Source organism: Protobothrops mucrosquamatus, unplaced genomic scaffold (genome assembly GCF_001527695.2).
Source record: "Protobothrops mucrosquamatus isolate PMUCROS unplaced genomic scaffold, P.Mucros_1.0 scaffold665, whole genome shotgun sequence".
Classification (NCBI taxonomy): domain Eukaryota; kingdom Metazoa; phylum Chordata; class Lepidosauria; order Squamata; family Viperidae; genus Protobothrops; species Protobothrops mucrosquamatus.
In genome coordinates, this window is record NW_015386953.1 from 371,017 (window position 1) to 391,592 (window position 20,576).

General features: G+C 36.4%; 1 protein-coding gene across 1 annotated transcript in view; it reads right to left on the reverse strand.

Moving 5' to 3' along the window:
- The window catches only part of KCNK2 (potassium two pore domain channel subfamily K member 2), a 74,372-nt gene that overhangs the window by 45,557 nt on the left and 8,239 nt on the right, over positions 1-20,576 (reverse strand). The window contains exon 2 of the mRNA XM_015818023.1: positions 7,331-7,448. Coding sequence (XP_015673509.1) covers positions 7,331-7,448 — 118 coding nt within the window. The remainder of the gene's footprint in view (positions 1-7,330; positions 7,449-20,576) is intronic.

Sequence of the window (20,576 nt, forward strand, 5' to 3'; positions counted from 1 at the left end):
GCTGGTTGAAGCTGGTTACTTTAAGCAGGCCAGGGAGAGAGAGGGGGGAGGGAGGGGGAGGGAGGGACAAGGTGAAGTTTTATTGTTTCTTTCTCTTTCCTTGAGGGCAGGCCAGACGAAAAAAGGAACAGAGGCTAGTTTGGAGAGTTTTAATTCCTTTCCCTCATTGGAGTAAGTTAGGCAGAGGGAGAGTTAGGGAATAGTTTGACATACGTATTTTAGTGGGAGGTAAGGATCAGCTGGGGGAGATAAAAAGGGATTACATGGAGTGAGGTCAGAGAGGGATGAGGAGAGCGGACAAGAGAGGCCTCTGCTAGCACCAGAGATTGGTTGCCATCATTCTGGGCAAGTTGTTGTCATCAAAGATGGATTAATATCGTCCTGGGCAAGTTGTTGCCACCAGAGAGTGGCTGCCATTGCTTTAGGCAAGTTGCTGTCACCAGAGACTAACCGCCATCATTCTGGGCAAGTTGTTGCCACCAAAGACTGGCTACCATTGCTTTAGGCATGTTGCTGTACCAGAGACTGACCACCATCATTCTAGGCAAGTTGCCGTCAACAGAGGCTGATTAACAACATTCTGGGCAAGTTGTTGTCATTAGAGAGTGACTACTATCTTCCCTGTAAGCTCTTATTGCCTGAGATCAACTATCATCATCCCAAGTGAGTCACCATCAAGAGAGAACGACCATCACCGCCCCATGTGCGTGGCTGCCGTTCGTGACTGAATACCACCATGTTACAGGCCCTGTTAGGCAGAGGCACCAATGTGAGAGACCTCTTTGGGCTGGTAGCCACTTGGAGGGGAGTTTGGGAGGGCCTGGACTTAAGCGGTCCCAAGGGGGTGGTGCTACATCAGTTTCAAAGGAAACCTGCATCACATTAGCTTCAGATTTCCATTTTATCTACAGTCTCCCAATTATAACTGAACATTTCTGCTTTTTATAGTTATTGTGATACTAAAGTTTAGCAGCTAAGGATGAGGATATTTGAAGGCCACAGGTTCATTCTTTTATTATAAAAAAAATAATGGAGTAGAAACTCCCATTAACGCTCGGATTTGAAAAAGGGAGACTACTCATAAGTTATATACATTTCTTTTATTTTTTAGTGGGGTGGTTACAAATGCTTGTTTATTAAAGATATTGATACACTTTTTTTAGAAAGGCAGATTAGAGTTATTGAAAATAATGATAGGCATTCTTAAATTTATGAATTTCTCAATCAAGATACGTTTAAACTGTCTATGGCAACTTTTTTCAACCTAATGTCCTTCAGTTTTGTCACAACTGTGGCAGTTGCAGTACAAGCTCTCTGAGGTGCACAGGCTGAGAAAGGCTGTCTTTTTCCTCTAAAATCTATTATCTGAATTTCTATATTATTTTCATCTTAAAATAATATACTGATAAATATATTCAGGGAAACTACAAAACAAAACATGAGATTTTGACTTGCAATCTCCTGTAGTAATGAAAATCAAGACAAGTCCTGGTCATTCACTCATTAATACTATCAATCGACTTGTGCTACCAAACTCATAGTATGTAGCCTGTTCGTGTCTTCTGAAAAAAATCTTTCAGCTACTGTTTCTCTTATATATTGAATTATAGTAAAATACAAAATACAAAGCAAATAGAAGGACACAATGGGGAGCAATCAGCTGCTATTTCAACAAATTTCTGCTTTATTTTCTTTTGGAGCCCTCAAATTAGTACACTTTTTGATAGCAAATTTATTATGCTTTCAAACTTCTGGATGTACTAGATATGTAATTGCATACATGCAAAAAACAAACAAACTTATGTTAGTAGCCAAGAATACATTATTCACTTTTTGACAAATATTCTAAAAATGGGGAAACTTTGCTTCTAAAAAAATAAAATTCAACTCATAAGCCTTATGTGAAGGAGAGAGTCTGGAAAATGCAGAATTACTTCATAGCTGTAATGATCCTAGTAAAAATGAAGGCTTGTCTCCACAGCTTCATCTGAAATTAGCTTGGTATTTATTATTAAATGTGTGTATGCCAACTTTTTCTTTCATATAAAAAGCTTTTAGGACTACTGCTTTTATTAAAATAATTATACGTGAAATTAAATCAGGCACTTTCCTGGAAATAAGCAGTGCACAACACCATTGGCATTTCTTACAAGTGAAATTAGAATACAGAATAACATAATTGGAAGGGACCTTAGAGATCTTCTAGTCCAATCCCCTACTCATGACTGTCCAATCTCTTCTTAAAAGCTCCAGTGATGAAGCACCCACAACTTCTGAAGGCAAGCTGTTCTACTGATTAATTGTTGTAACTATCCAGAAATTTATCCTTATTTCTAGGTTGGAACTCTGCTAGATTAGTTTCCGTCCATTGTCCTGCCTTCAGGTGCTTTGGAAAATAGGTGACCCCCGCTTTTTTATGGCAGCCTCTTAGATATTAGAAGCATGCTATCATGCCATCCCTAGTCCTTCTTTTCATTAAACTAGGCATTCCAGCCAAAATAAAATCAATATTAGCCCTATTTATTTTAATGGGAGGATAAAGCAGATAATTTATTCTCCCACTGAAAGTAGTAAAATGAAAGCAGTTAAATTTGGTGGCATTGTTCCTAACCAGACTTTATTTCTCATGGATTAATACAAATTTATTCACTCTACTCATCAGGGTAAGTTTCCTTCTTACAGTAAAGACTCTTGTCAGACCTCAAGCATAATGCAAGCCTGCTATTTGCAAGCAGAGATAGTAAACAATTTTGTTTCATCACTGGCAGAAAATGTCACAATAGCTAGTCTTTGCTGCTGCTAATTCTCACCAACCCAGTGAACTCCAGCTATCTACAATCCTAAACTCCTTTTAACTATTCAAGCTGTAGGGGGGTAGAATTTTGCCTTTGTAAAGTTACCCAGCAAGTTAACAAATGCCACATATTTTTGCTGGACATTGCTAGCAGCACGACAAGACAATATTCCAACTCCTGGAAGCAAATCCTTGTCCTGGTTTCAAGAAGTTCAGGAGTGAGTTGTTAGAGCCATTTTGTGTTTTTCTCTTTGGATACAGTAATTTGATTCTGCAGTTCCTCAGATTTGCAAAACAGATCTCAGACCTCTTTAGAACAGAAGAATACTTGGAAATCCTTTAACTCAGGGGTCCCCAACCATAGACCGGCACCGGGCCGTGGCATGCCAGCAACCGGGCCGCAGAAACAAGTGAAGCCCCATCTGCTGGATGTAAGTAGTACATGAAACCACGCCCCCTCTGGTCACGGAAAAATCTTTCTCCACAGAACCTGTCCCTGGTGCCCAAAAGGTTGGGGGCCTCTGCTTTAACTAGCCAGGAGCATGGACTCTTCTGACTAGCCAGATTAGGAGAATTAAGTGCACTTTTTTTTGCCCCTTCTTGCCTTTTACTTATCAATTGCTGCCTAAGACTGACACTCTGGCTCAAGATAAGGAGCAAGGCTGCCCTATTTCCAGCTCACTTTTTTTGCCCTTACTGTTGATAACAGGAATTATTTTCAGAGATTAGAAACAGCATTTCAGGACAAATAGCTTGAACCTGCTCATAACTGCTTAAGTTATTTAATTTTTTAAAATATTTGTTAAAAGATTAAAAAGGGATAAAATTATTAATGTTAACAAAAAAACAACTGCATATCACTGAAAGAGGAAAACAATATAACTAATAAAATTGTACAATATGTATCCAGTAAACGTGTATAATCATATTTCACTGGGTGTTAGGTTTGACATACTTTTTCTTTTCATGCAACATGCATGGTTAAACTTTGTTATTCCTACACAGGCCTCCATGGAACAGGGAGAGACTATATATTACATAGTTAATGTCTAGCTGAAAAGAACATTTCAACACAGACTTCTCTGGTTATAATAAAATTCTGTCAGCAATAACAGAGTTAATAGTACAATTCCCCATTGTTCAGCTGAATCAATAAACTACATACAGTAACAAGATAGAAAATGTTCCGACTTCAGAAGCAAAGGCTTATGCCTGCAGGGGACATACACTGGAGAAAGAAACATTATTTACAATAAAAATTTTGTTCGAGCTCAGAGACCAAGACCTTAATCACAAATGTGAATCTACAAGGATTTACTTTAGTCTGCTAAGTGCTAGCTCAAGCCTACCATCAAATATGGCATATTTTCAGAAAGTCAGTACTTGCTGTCTTTTCACTTTCAGAAAATAAAGCAGTTTTGCTTGACATTATAATATGACACCAAAAGAATGCAGGAGATTTTGATATTTGTATAGGTCAGTTGCTCCCCTTGAACAGAAGCAGGAGCAGTCTTAAACAAATAGTATTTCATAAAATACCAAAGGCTATTCATGTCATATTCAAAGCAACTGGTGCTCGCCATAAGTGACAATGGAATATAAAAATGGATTAGGCAAGCCAAGGATGATGATGATGATGATGATGATGATGATGATGATGATGATGATGATGATGATGATAATAATAATAATAATAATAATAATAATAATAATAATAATAATAATAATAATAATAATAATAATAATAATAGTAAAGTTGGAAGGGACCTTGGAGGTCATCTAGTCCAACCCCCTATACCATTTCAGACAAATGGCTGTCCAGTCTCTTCTTAAAAACTTCCAGGGTTGGAGCATTCACCACTTCTGGAGGCAGGTTGTTCCACTGGTTAATTGTTCTAACTGTCAGGAAGGTTATACCATTTTCCCCCTAATCTTTGTACCTTCCAGAAATTTTTGACCAGGGACTCCATCATCCACACAGAGCAGAATCACAAGGTACTGTGAGATGAGTAAATTATATAAAGAGGATACCATGAAGGAGAATATAAAATAACATTTATTTTTAAATGACTGTCAATATTGTTTAAGTGAAATAAAAATATTTTTCATGACATTTTATCTGATATTCTGCTCCCTTGTAACTTAGAATTCAATATGACTTTCCCCCACTTCTTGGCCATATACACTTCTTTTTTATATACAGCAATTTCTATGGCTGCAGGTACATGGAACAGCCACCTGAAAAATATTATGACCAGACATGTATCCATCTTTCATGTTGTTCACAGAAAATATTTATTAGAGAATGAATAGGACAGATCATGTGGGAATAAAATAGTAATGTATTGACTTTAATGTAAAGAATCACAAAGACTGGTTTCTGAAAGGAAGATTTTTCATCTCTGTCATGTCAGTCAGTCTGATTGCATTTTTGACATGAGGTGTCCATATATAAAGCTGTGATTCTCAACCTTGGCAACTTTAAGGTAAACTTTGACACCCAGAATTTCCCAGTCAGCCATCCTGGCTGGGAAATTCTGAGAGTTCAAGTCCGCAGATCTTAAAATTGCTAAAGCTGAGAGACACTAGTGTAGAGTATTGACCTTCCATAAGAGCCTAAAGATCAGGCTCTGCCAGTTGGTCTGAGGCCCCAAGAGGTGAGGGGGAGTACCATGTTGGAGGTGGTTGATGGACTAATAGATCCCACCTCGCCCCCTGGGCATCTTGCTTGCTGTCCTCCCATTTTTAATCATAATTTTGTATTCTTTTAATCATAATTTTGTAGTCCTATGGTTATGATTGCATCCCTTTTAATATTGCAAGCTTGCCAGAGTTGCCTTATGGTGAGATGGGCAGCAAATAAATTTAATAATACAGTATATATTGTAGGCTCAGCAAAATATAATCTTCAAAAATAATTCTACAGAAAACAGTAGAATGACTGAATTCACAGAACTGCACAGTCAAAACCAAATGCCAGTAGTAAATGCCAGTCATCAATGGTAGCACTCTAAAACAACATCAATGTACAGTTTTGAAATTCTCTGACATGTAAAGTTGAACACTTTGTTTTAATATTTCAAACAAGTGTATTTTGTTTGATGGTTGTTTTTAAAATCATTTTGATACATCGCTTTGGTTAAGCAAATATTTATTCTAGTTCAGAAATGAATTAGTATAGAAGAAAAAGAATCAGTGCCATTTACAATAAAAAAAATTCCTCTTTCCAATAGTTGGCTTACATACATTTCTTTTCTTTTTTGGTGGGGTGGTTACAAATGCTTGTTTATTAAATTTATTGAGACTTTTTTTTAGAAAGGAAGTTTAGGGTTATTCAAAATAATGATAGGCATTCTTAAATTTATGAACTTCTCAATCAAGACAAATTAAAAATGTCTACGGCAACTTTTCTCAACCTAATGTCCTTCAATTTTGTCATAATTGTGTCAGTTGTAGTACAAGCTATCTGAGGTGCACAGACTGAGAAAGGTTGTTTCTTACAGGCTGATCACAGAACAATTAAAACTTGCTGAATTCTCCCTATGCAACAAAGTAATATGATAAAATTTCAACAGTATTTATACACATTTTGACACAGTTAGCAGAATATCTCTTTTTAACCACTTTCCCATACATTTCTACAATATGATAGTTTCTCACACAGATACTAATTTCTGTATATATAAGTTCCATGCCATTCTTATTTTGCTGCTCAATCCAAAGTCCTCTGGAAGGCAAAATGTGATAAGAATTGGAGGCATGACTGGCCCAATCTTACATTTCCTAATCTTTCTCAGATAATCTTAGATTGGAGAAAGAGGAAGACGATCCTCTTAGCCGTTCTACTCTGACCAAAGATAATGTGTGGAACACACTTTCATAGTGAAAAAGATGGGATGGGATCTACCACCCGATATCATCTGACTCTCATTAAGTAAGTTTATGTGTGAGAGAAAAGTAAATGATGCCTATGATGGCATACTGATGTCAGACAATAAGATATTTAAATAATATAATGCATTTATAGCATTCAGTTTGGCATGGTGCAGCTATTCATGTAGTACCTGCATTAAAATATGTGTACCATACAGTATAAAGAATGTTGTTCATAAACTATGCAAATCACGCAATACCTAATAAAACACCAGGTGATTTATATTTATATTGATGCTCATTATATTTACATGTTTAACATTTAAATAAATTTTCCAACTAGATTAACTTTACAAAGTCCTCAATTAAAATATATGAGAATAAGTGTATGAAATTAAGGCAGTCATTGCTAAACAAACAAAATCAAACTAAAAACCAAGGCTTCCATTAAGAAAAATCTAAACTAAAAATAACCTAAACCTTGCACTTAAAAGTTTTTGATTATTTATACTTGGTTTGTAAATACTTAACCAACATTTCCTTACTTAAAACAGGACAATTAAAAAAGACAAAAGTTCCCAAATAAGAATATATAAACATATACTTTAGCTAAATTTAATTTGGGTCATCAATGTTCAAATAGAATAATAAATTGTGTCCTACCTATGGTGGTAATAACAGTCCCCGCAAAGAAGAAAGAACTTCCCAAATCCCAGTGACTGACTTGATTTGGCATATTTCCTTTAGGATTGACTCCTGCATTTATTGCTGCCACAACTTGCTGAAAATTTAAAGACATTTTCTCAGTATTTATGAAATATAAACAAAGATATTAGAACATACTATTCCATATACTTGTGAAAATAATCTACCTGTGAGATTTAAAAAAAAAAACCAACAGCCAAAAAAAGGGGGGGAAACATCTTACAGTACATTGAAACTGCTTCAGTTCCAAGAATCTGTGATCTAAGTCTGAAATATAATTAAATGAAAATTATTGAACTCGCTGAGAGATAGCAACTGTTCGTGGCTAAGGGTAGCCTTGAATTGAATCTCCTGAGTGTTAGTCTTTTACTTTAAGCAATTTAGCACATTGGCTTTTCCATATTCTGTAACTGGTATATCATTTTGAATCAGCAATCATTTTAGGATTAGTAAGTCTTAATCTTATCACGAATCATGGATTAAAAATTAAAATCCTGACATCAACGGTTTCAATCCTGAAATAAGCAATAAAATCAATAAGCACCTGCACACTAAATTTTATTCATGCGCTGAATTCATGAATAATCATGAATAAGATAACACATCAGCTGTGATATAACTTGTAGAGAAGTTAATAAGAAACAGAAACTATTGTGGTTTTATGTATCAGATAATCACTTCCCCTACTCAAATTATGAATGTTCAGAGAAAAGATTAATAATTCTAACAATCAGCATAGATGCTGAAGGTTTGTATCCCAATAAAAATGCTTTGCCTTATTTTTCGCAAATAAGCATTCCATTCAATGCAGTTGAAAAGTATTCTAAAAATAACTTTGACCTGCTAACATATATGTTAATATGAGGGGTCGTTTGTGCTCTCTGAGCTTACTTGTTTACTTGCAGATGTTTCATTACCCTAACTAGGTAACATCATCAGTGCTAGTCATACATGTTAATACCTACACATTTTGAATAATCTATATAAATAAAAATGTAAATGTTCGTTTGTTCAAAATCTTAAATCTCCGAAAGTTCTTCACCGATTGCTTTGAAATTTTGACACAACGTTACATTCGAATATGCGCATGTTTTTATATACCTATATTATATAGATGTCATACCTGTGACAGGTAAAAACATGCTTTTTTTGAAAAACAGCGCCATCTGTTGGACATAAAAGCAACACAAACATGCGCTTTCTCTTTTCTTTCTTTTCCATTTAACCAGACTGAGCCACAGCAACGCGTGGCCGGGTACAGCTAGTACATAATAAAGCACTATGACACTAGCCCCTAATAATTAAAATATATATTTGAGGTCTTATTTGGCTACTGTCAGAAACAGTGTTTCTCAACTTTGTTGACTTTAAGATGTGTGGACTTCAGCTCCTAAAATTCACCAGTCAGCATACTAGGGAATTCTGGGAATTAAAATCCACACATCTTAAAGTTGCTAAGATTGAAAAACACTGTGTTAAAAGAATCCATAGCATGTTTACTCAAACGTTCCTTAAAAGAATGAGCTTTAATTCTGGGCTAAGGATTTACAATATTGTTCTGGTGGAAGGATGGGATAGAAAAACACAGACATCAATGCTTTTTACTGTTTTATTATCACATAAGTACTGGTGTTTGCTGTTTATGCAAATCTTTACTTTGTCAGCAGATATTTTACAATCTAAAAGTTTTACATATTATTTTAGTGAATCAGTATTTCCATCTTGGTAAATGCCCTTTTTTATGTTAAATCCCATAGACCTGGCTTTAGCAGAACAGATTTCAAAGTAAGTGCACACTGAAATACAATCACATATTTGTGTTCCTTCTAGAAGATGGCAATGACGAACAACTTTTATACTGTTGCAAATACAATCTGTGAATATATCCCTGTAATTACCTGACATCAGGCTCAATCTGAGTCTTAACGATTTTTCATCCTAAAATACTGGGATCATACCCTGGGAAAGAAGCCACTGTTTGGCTACAAGATCTACTAACTTCAATTAAAATGATTAACTTCTGAGTACAGACCCTATGTACCCAAACTTTTTATAGTCTCACTGGACTTCAACTCATGCGGGCTGGGAATTCTAGGAGTTAAAGTCCACACATTTTAAAGCTGTCAAGGTTGAGAAACACTGCTCTGTAGTCTGCCCAAATTACATTGTTAAACTGCAGGAGCATATGTAGTACTGTCCTTCAGAAAAGTGTCCATCTTGGCATTGTAGTCAGCTGTGTACAAGATAACTGTGCATCTTCCTTTATCAGCTGGCAAGTTCACACAGAAAGATGTTAAAGAAAACAGTCTGGCTTTTCTAGACTGTGCAGTGCACATTAAGGAAGACAGAAGCCTTAATATTGAAAGTTACAGAAAGCTCCCACACAGAGATCAGTATTTACATTTTGATTCTTACAACCCACTGGGGCACAAAATGGGAGTGATCAAAACCCTACACCCCTGACTGAAAGTTTGCCAACCAGTAAAGAAGGAAAAGAAAAATAACTAAAACATGTCAAGGAATCCCTCAGAACTTGTGGTTATCCTAAATGGGCCTTCATCAAATCCAGAAAAAGTTCTGGCAAGAGCTCCTCCATTATAGACAAAGAAGAGAACAATAAATGTGGCAACATTGTCATTCTAAACATTGCAGGAATATTTGAAAAGCTCAGGAGAATTTTTCAACCAACACAACATACATGTATACTTCAAACCCAAGAATATAGTAAAACATAAGCTTGTCCACCCCAAGGATAAAACACCCAGACAAGAACTGAGCAATGTGACATGTGCAATACAATGCAGTGAGACATGTGCAGATCTGTACATTGGTGAAACAAGAACCTGGCACAACCTAGGAGATGAAACCCATCAGGACAAGATTCAGCTGTTTGAAAGACAAAGGCCACTCTTTTGAAGATAACAAAGTCCACATTTTGATTTGAAAGATGAGTAAAAGAGGCCATTTATGTTAACACTGAGCAGCCCTCTTTCAAATGAGGGAGAGGGGTAAGACCCCACCTCTCTCCAGTCTACAACACAGCTCTTGCAACAATGCCAAGAAGATTCCACAACCAATTGCACCCTGAGGGGAAAGATAAACCCTCAAGTGGTCTCAAGAGCTCTCACAGAGAGTGCTAATGGATCAGATGACTGCAAAGAAATACAATCCTTCCATCCCCTCTCCACCATCCAGTCAGAATCTATCCTACATCCCTCCCACCATCACTAGCACCACAACTGTTCTTCTTTCTCAAGGAAAAGTTGTCTTTTGAAAAAAGCACTTTTGAGATGACAACAATAATGATATAATTTTCAGATTTGCGCCTATCAACTTAAAATGAAGTTAGATTGTTGGTGTTCTTGTAAGGCCTGTTTCAAAATACAGTCATGGTCTTATGGAACAGGAAGGGGTGTCTTTTGGAGCCACCTGTACTCAATAAAGTGTAGCTCTCCTAGTGCACCCTTATAGAAACATGTAAAAATCAAGCTACAATGGCTTAAGGATGAATCAGTGAGGAGTCACCAGTTCTGGAATGTTTTTTTCCCCTGATCAGCATTTTGTGTTATTATATGTTGTTACTATATTGTTTTATCAGGTTGGATATTGTACATCACTTACAATCACAGTCAGCTGAGGTGATAAATAAAACCAGTAAATAAGCAAACTTCTTGAGGGTTTTTTTTCTTTGACAGTCCAGTATTATCTTAAAATATAAGAACACTTAGAGCAGACATGTCAAACTTGCGACATCACGTGACATCACGCAACGTATTGGAGCTTTTTCGCCATTGCCAGCAATGGAGTGGGCGTGGTTTCCCGATGACGCGTCTAGCCTGCAGGCTGGCAGTTTGACACCCCTGACTTAGATAAACTAATTAGCAAGGCATTTTACAGACTAGTTTCAGCCAGAGAAGCATAACTTACTTCATAATATTAGGAACAAAAAATGGATGAGGGGATATGTATTCATATGATATGGTCAAATTAATCTTCCATATTAACATTAGATTGTTAATAAAACAATACAAAAATCATTACAAGTTAAGGAGATGGTTATGTTTTTTAATTACATGCTCAACATTTCAAACTCATTTCTATGAAGAAATCTAACTTTATCAAATCTGAGGCACAGCAAATAAGTTCATGTTCAATATTGGAAAAATAGGGCTATTCCAGATTTAGGATCTCAGAATGTGCCTGCTTTCCATTTATAAGCAGGGCCTTAATGGATGTAACAGATGAGCTGAATGACATTTTCATACTGTCAAGGGCTAATATTTTTTTACTGAAAATTAAGCAGAGTTATATTTAATACAATATATTGGGAAAAGGATGTTTTATGCACGTTTTTTCCTAATTTTATATTCTTTTTTCTGTTTTATATATTAGAGCAGTTTTTTAATTACTTGTTTCATTCCTTAATTCAATCCCTCTGGTATATAGTAATATTAACTACATTATCACTTTGACTGATACATATTTGCCCAGTTTTTATAAATATTATATAATTAGAACAGAGTAATTTATCGATTGTTACATTTATATGATGGCACATTTATGACTGGCAGATATTTCCATATAAACACATATTATAGCATTAGTAATATATTACAGTCATTTCATATGGAGCATTATATATGGCAATTGCTATAAAACTACTCAATTCATTCTGGCACAACACAAGGGGATTTATTTAATGTATTTACATTTACCTAACATTTATCTTTGGAGTTCCAACATCCCTGGGAAAGTAGACTACATAAATAAGATATCAGTACATATGTTTTTCTTACTGTTATTTAAGTAAAACTGCATCCTGAACTTTTCCCCAAATTGAAACGTATCAGCTATAAGTTATATTGGGTACAAACAACACTGGGATTCTGAAAGTTGAAAAGGTTGAAATCTGAACATGTGCTATAGATATGTAATGTTAAGAAAAACTCACCTAAAAGAAAAGGCACCATGAATCCCTTAGCAGACCCAAGAGATTACAAGAGACTCAACAAGATGGAACTTGCTCAGAAATAATCTAAATGCTAGATTCAATTTCTAGATTATACAATTAATGGATTACTTTGCATAAATCACAATTGTGATACATTTTAACAAAAATATTTCCAACTATATAACACTATAAGAAATGTGACGGGGAAAAATACCAATAGGCATCAAAATGTTAAGAAAATTTAATAAAATAAGTTATGCAAGAACATTCCCAGTGCATTGCACTCTTCTTTTCTCTTAGTGGCAGTCATCTGTAGCAAATTTTTACTTATTGGAACTTCTTAATAAACAAAACATGGGAGGGGCAGCTTTTGCTGCTAATCACATTTTGTTTGAAACTGGCATTTAAAAAAAACAAAATTACAATTAACCAGATATGCATTTTTTTATATTTATATGTTATCATTTTAGCCATTGTCTATCCACTGCAGAATGAAGGCCTCTTCTGTATGCTTCCAACCAATATGGTCCTGAACTTTCTTTTGTCAGTTGGGCCCACAATATTTGCTGATGTCGTCAATCCATCTTGCTTTAGAACTCTTTGTAGGCGCTTTTTATCAAGTGGGATTCTGACTACCTTGGTCCATCTGCTATCAGTTCTTCTTGCTATATGACCATTTCCTTTTTAATTCTTTTACTCTCTAGATCAGTGGTTCTCAACCTGTGGGTCGGGACCCCATTTGGGGTCGATCGACCATTTCATGGGGGTCGACAAGCAAGGCTGTCCACCATTTTATTTGTCCGCCATTTTTTTTGTCCGCCATTTTTTCCCCTTTTCCGGCGGGTGCCTTACCTCCCTTGGGCTGGGCCAGCCTGCTCCGTCTCTGCCGCTTGCCAGCTACGCCTCGGCCGGCGCAGGGGGCGGAACCACGCATGCGTGGCGCTCCTGGGCAGGGAAAGTCCTCGACTTACGACCGGTTGGGTAGTCCTCGGCTTACGACCGGTTTAGTCTTCGACTTACGACCGGTTGGGGTCGTGGCATTAAAAAGGTTGAGAACCACTGCTCTAGATGATATCGTATACTTTCATTTGTTCTCTAATCCATGTGCAGGTCTTTCTATCTTGTCCTGTAATGCCGAGCACATATTTTTCCATGGCTCTTTACGCCAAGAATATTGAGAACATTAAATAATGCACAGCCAAAGGAGCAGGCAGGGTTCAGAAGTGGCTATAGCACAATGGATCACATCCAGGTTGTCCTGCAGGTCATTGAAAGGCACAACGAATATACCATGCCTCTGTGCATGGCTTTCATTGACTACAAAAAGGTGTTTGACTCAGTATTCCAGCAAGCAATAATTAAGGCGTTGCTCAACCAAGGAACAGACACTGCTTACTAGTAGTAAATTGTAGTAAACTTACTACAATTGATATACAGTATGAAAAAACAATGGCAACAATTTGCCTTAATGATCTTAAAGTGGAAATCAACATATCACCTATCCTTTTCTTAACCTGCCTCGAAGAACTTTATATGTATTTATTGCATTTATATTTATATACTGCCAGAATTCAAAGATCATAATTCAATAATTAGGCAGGCAGAGCCTATCAACTTCCAAAGGATCAATGGAATAATTGCTTTTTCAAAGAGAACCAAGATTATTTCTGAGATGGAGGCTATTTTATGCCAGATCACCAATGAAAAACATCCTTCCATATCCCCATCAACCTCACCTCTTCTGCAGTAAGAATCTGTAGTTTTTTCATTCAGGATGTTTATACCGGACAAAGTTTCTACTTGGAGAAGGCAGCTCTCCATGAAAGCTAGGAGCCGATGTATTTAAGGCTTTAAAAGGCAAACATTTAAGTAGGAGACCTACTGATAACCAATGCAGTGGCTATAGAAAATAATTGACTGTGATGAGTCTCACCTATGAGCATGCAAGTCTGCATCAGTTGCAACTTCTAAAACAGCCCCAGGTAAATTACAGGGCAATATTATATAAGGGCATGAGCTGCCAAATTCTCTTCTTTTAAATGGCAGAGCATACTATCCACTTTTTCAAAGTCCACAAGTTGGAATGAATGCCAGAAATGGATGCAGAACATTGCCCAGACATCACTATTGAGACTACCTATGGCGAGTCAAGATTTTAGCAACTTTGAGTGACTCTGTTACCAAAATAATCACAGAGAACAGGTGGCAGATGATCCTGATAAGCCTCCCAGCAAGGAATGAATAATTTTAAACAGGGCCACCAGAACAATAAAGGCAGAGAAGTAAGAATGTGATAGCATTCCTTTATGCTAATGGTTTAGGCTGGAAATTTTAATGTTAATATTTTTTGTATTGTATGGTTGCAATTAATTTCAAAGTTATATTTCCACAACCTGGGAAGTATTGTGATATTGTATACAGAATAACACAAAAATGATAAATATAAGAGAATGTACTATGTGTATTCCTTTCTAATATTAAAATAATAATAATAATAATAATAATAATAATAATAATAATAATAATAATAATAATAATAATAATAATAATAATAATAATAAAAAAGTTGGAAGGGACCTTGGAGGTCATCGAATCCAACCCCCTGTTCAGGCAGGAAACCCTACATCAGTGGTGGCGAACCTATGGCACGGGTGCCAGAGGTGGCACTCGGAGCCCTCTCTGTGGGCACACATGCTGTCACCCCAGCCCCGCCTCCCCCTGCAGCCCTCTCATCAGCAACCCCCTGGAGGAGAGTCACGCCCGGGTGCGGCCTGGGCAGAGCAGCGCAGCCAAACACATGGCCACCATGCTGCTGCAGGGCCGCCTGGGCGATCTGTGGCAGGCCATGGATGGCCCTGAGAGCGGGCAGGGTGAGGGTGGAGCAGGGTCAATCCAATGCATTCATAATCTACTCAGCGTATATTCAATTGCATATTTCTAGGCTTGAAGTCTTACTGTTTTGTTAAACTAAACATAATGTAAGGTCTTATCAGCTACTCAGATTTATTGATTTGTTTTGCTGAAGTTGTATTACCATATGATTAGAGGGTGTCTGCTCTTAAAATATACTTTATCTTAACATTTCTGATGTCTATTTTTTTGTGTAGGAATATATACTTGTTTTCTTTGATTTCTTTTTGTGCTTTATTTTTGCATGAGAAAGCTTTGTGGCATTTAATCACCCATCTTAAATGAGAAGAAAGGGAAGCCCCTCAGTAAGAGTAAGGATGTGCTGTGGGAATAGGTAAAATGATAGTGTCTGGTAAGGATGTATGGATCAGTTCATTCAAGATCTGTCTCAGTTTTGCATGGGTTCATCAATCTATTGCATGCATTACTGCATTAATTAATTTATTTTCAGAGGAAGTGTTCTGGTGAAAGTTTGGGTTCACATGAGAGGAAGAATTGTAGACCAAATAAATAAATTTATAAAAGTTGCTTTATTTTTAAAAAGTGTATCCTGACATACACATCTTAAACAATGCTGTTTTGCTTATATTTTACTGTACCCCCATATTAAAAGAATAATTTAAGTCACTTAATGACTTAAGCTTAATGACTTTAAGTTATTTTAGAATAGCTGCCATCTAGTGCACAAATTAATCCAGGAAATAAAAAAAACTATAGAGTAGTCAAACTTCCCAAGCATCACTTATGTGTGTTACAAACATTTTAGGTAAAGTTATAATAACTAATATCCATAGTATTTAATATTATTTCAGTATAATTGTAAAAGACAACAAGGTATTAGCTAAAGAGTGGTTTATTAATTGAATTGTATAACAAAATGATATTGCACATTCTTTTAGCAATTGAAAATGGATTTGTGTTTCATTTAGCAAACCTGATGCTTCATATCAGATGTTTCACATTTTGGTGGCAACATTTCTGATCCCAATCCCATTCTTCCTACAGAATTTATTTATTTATTTATTTATAATTTAATTTATACCCCGCCCTTCTCCTCATGGGACTCAGGGCGGCTAACAGCCTCGTAAAAACTACAATACAAATACAATAATTAAAAGCCGAATTAAAAAGGAATATTTAAACAGGCCGATCAATTAAAATTATCCTTAAAAATCCCCTGAAACTTTAAAATTGTTAAAAATTATCCCTATTTAAAACTCACCCTAGGTCAGGCCCGCTTGTTGAAAAAGCCATGTCTTGAGGGCGCGGCGGAAGGTTAAGAGATCCGGAATCGTCCGGATCTCGGGGGGTAGTTCGTTCCAGAATAGAAGTATGAGTATCATAATGCATTAGATCAATACCACTTTATAAGATAACTTGTGTTTTATTACAGGGCTCCAATATTGCATTATCCAGGCCTTACATCCACATCTTTTGAAGCAGCATATCAACCTATTCGGAAACGAAAACCATTAATGCAACTCTGCATCACTTTGGATCCATTGCATGACATTCTATTTTGATTATGAGATTTTACAAATGTATTTTGCCACTGGATGTATAACATTTGATAGCCTATTAAACTATTTAATTTCTGATATATGGACAATATGATTGATCGCCATGTTAACATAAAGCTTCTTGGAGAACTAATGTGGTGTCAAATTTCTTGTAGCCTTAAATGGTCAACTCCTTAAGCTCTTCATATTTCTGATATCAAAACAATATTCTGGCCTAACTCATTCCGTGCTAACTAACCACCTACATTAGTGTTAAATCATGATTCAGTTGGTGGATCCAGCATAATTGGCTTGTTGTCACCATACATTTTATTAGCCTACTGTGCAAAGCAGTCTGTGCCCTTGAGACAAAACAAAGATACAACTAGCAAGAAAACATTCATGAACAAAATTTTTAAATAATGTAATCTTTCCACAAGCTGATAACTAGCTTAGTAAGAACATATTTAGTCCAAAGGAAGAGAAAACATGTCAGCATGTATTTACAAATAACTCCACAGTTTTGATCACTCAAAGACACCCTTAAAAGGGTAATATAGCATTTATAAAAATTGCTGTTTGTGTTTATTAAAGGGTCCAAGTAAGACACAAACTTCCATTGCTGAAATTGATCTTCATTGCTGCACATATGGAGATGAGTGTGAAGAATGTAAAGTCTTCACCCTGGAATGAACATTGTAAAATAATAATAATAATAGATAACGTGTCCCTTTAGTGTCTTCAGTTGTCTAGAGGCTAAAGCATTGAGACAGAACCTACAACAAAACAGAGAAGCAGAATAGCTTTTTACAAGTGAAGTGCATCTTCAGAAAGACAAATCTAAGAAGATCAAAGTAAGACTAAAATGCCAATCATATGGAATGGGCAAGTGTATATAAAAGATAAGAATTAATATTTCTTTCTTTCTTTCTTGTACTCCATAAAAGTAGGAGTATTTCAATACAATCCTAGCTGGCACATTTTGATGCTATCCTGAATGCGGGTGCCATTCCAATTTCTAAAATCAGTTAATTATCCATTGTTTATCCTGTAGCTCTTCGCTAGAAAAATGGTAGTGAACCCATACAATTAACTCAAATTTAGGATAATTGTTCATAATGAAAACAGTGTTTAGGAAATAAATAAACAGGGCCTGACTACTGAAGAAAAATGTTGTGTCATTGTCACAAGGAAATGCATCCAGATTCACCACAAATAACAGCTGCATATTGTATATGATAGAATTGCTACCTGGAGGGGTTATTATTATTCCTAATTAGTTGTTCCACCCAGCAATATGGTTGATTCATCAGCCATATGCTGTCCCCCAAACCCAGATAAATGGTGAGGGTTAGGGAAAGCAATGGTGAACTACCCTGTAAAAAAATCTCACCAGAACACTTTATGGCAATAACTCAACACGACTCAGATATGGATACCAACAGTGGACCCTCCTGGCTGGATGATAGCCTGAAAGCTATTTGAAAGAGCAAGGGCTAGCTTTTAGTAGTCAGGGATTTTATGATGTTGTTGGAGGAAAGTTTTCAGGAAGCCCAACAATTGATGGTGCCCATGATGAAAGAGGTTGACCATGCTGTACAAAAGTTATATCAAATTGGAACATGGAATGTTAGAAGCATACCCTTTGGGAAACTCAAAATTGCAAAAAGAGAAATATTAGAGCAAATATAGATATCCTTGGCATCAGTGAGTTTTACTGGACAGGCAGTGGTTAATTCAAATCAGATGAGTGATCAAGTGATCAAAATTCGGATGTTTGGCACAGAATGACAATGCTTTCCATATCAGCCTATCCTTTTTAACTCCATTCTATTCTTTAACATAGTTATTTTGAAACAACTTTGAACAATTCACATTAGACAAAGTAACAACCAAATATTTAACTTTTTCTCAGTTTTGAAAGAGATTTCTTCATCAGAATATGACTAATTTTGTGTAGTCATACTTTAACCAACAACTTTGTTTTCCATTTAAAACCTGTTAATATGCCAAAATCTTTCCATTTTTTCATCAAAGAAAAAAATCTATTTCATCATTAAAGATTCAATCCCTTTCAGGTTGTTCAGTAAGATCAAAACCAAATAATCAGCAAAAGCTTTCAATTTAAAGGTCTCATTTTTAATTTTTAGGCCCATTATATTCTCATCTTGTCTAATGCATCTAATGCAGATGTGATCTCAGAACGACTGAACTATATCTTTCAAAGATCCTGGAGCACTGGGGAACTACAAAAGGACTGGAAAAGAGCTGATGTAGTTCCCATCTTCAAAAAAGGGGGAAAAAACAGATCCAGGAAACTACAGACCTATCAGCCTGACCTCAATACCTAGGAAGATTCTGGAAAAGGTAATCAAGCAATGAATCAGTGAACACCTAGAAACAAACAAAGTCATAACCAAAAGCCAACATGGGTTTGTCAGAAACAGATCATGCCAGACAAATCTTATTGCATTCTTTGACAAGGTGACAAAATTAGTGGACCAGAGGAATGCTGTGGATATAATTTACTTGGATTTCAGTAAGGCATTTGATAAAGTAGACTACAACCTACTACCTGATAAGATAGAAAAATGTGGGTTAGACAGCATCACCACCAGATGGAGTCGTAACTTGCTGACCAACCTCACTCAATGTGTAGTCCTCAATGGAACTGCATCTACATTGAGGGAAGTATGCAATAAGGAACCCCAAGGCTCTGTTTTAGGCCCAGTACTTTTCAAAATTTTCATCAATGATTTGGATGGAGGGATAGATGGGGAACTCATCAAATTTGCAGACAACACCAAGCTAGCAGGAATAGCCAACACCCCAGAAGATAGGCATAAGATACAGAAGGATCTTGACAGACTTGAACATTGGACGCTATTTAACAAAATGAAATTTAATAGTGAAAAAAGTAAAGTTCTACATTTAGGCAAGAAAAACCAAATGCACAGGTGCAATATAGGTGGTACCTGACTCAATAGAAGTAACTGTGACAGGGAGCTTGGAGTCCGAGTGGACAATCACTTAAATATGAGCCAACAGTGTGCTGCAGCTGCCAAAAAAGCCAACACGGTTCTAGGCTACATTAACAGAGGGATAGAATCAAGATCACATGAAGTGTTAATACCACTTTATAATGGAATACTGCATCCAGTTTTGGTCACTACGATGTAAAAAAGATGTTGAGACTCTAGAAAGAGTGCAGACAAGAGCAACAAACATGATCAGGGGCTAAAACATATAAGGAACGGTTGCTGGAATTGGGTATATCTAGTCTAAAGAAGAGAAGGACTAGGGGTGACATGATAGCAGTGTTCCAATATCTCAGGGGCTGCCACAAAGAAGAGGGGGTCAAGCTATTCTCCAAAGCACCTGAAGGCAAGACAAGAAGCAATGGATGGAAACTAACCAAAGAGAGAATCAACCTAAAACTAAGGAGAAATTTCCTAACAGTTAGAACAATTAATCAGTGGAACAACCTGCCTCCAGAAGCTGTGAATGCTCCAAAACTGGAAGTGTTTAAGAAGAGATTGGTCAGCCATTTGCCTGAAATGGTATAGAGTTTAATGCCTGAGCAGGCATCATCATCATCATCATCATCATATCATCATTATCATGTCCTGGGCAGAGCACATTGGGCAGCAAGTGTTTTCCAATGATTTTGATCATTTACAGCATCTTGAGCATCGTCCCAAGGGATATTCAGAATCTTAAAATCTTTCTTAAGTATTTGCATCACGTTTTCTGAGGCCAGCCTCTGTTCCTCTTTCTCCATAAGGTATCCAACGGAATGCAATTTTGGGATGCCAGTCTTTAGACATACAGTATGTAAGATATG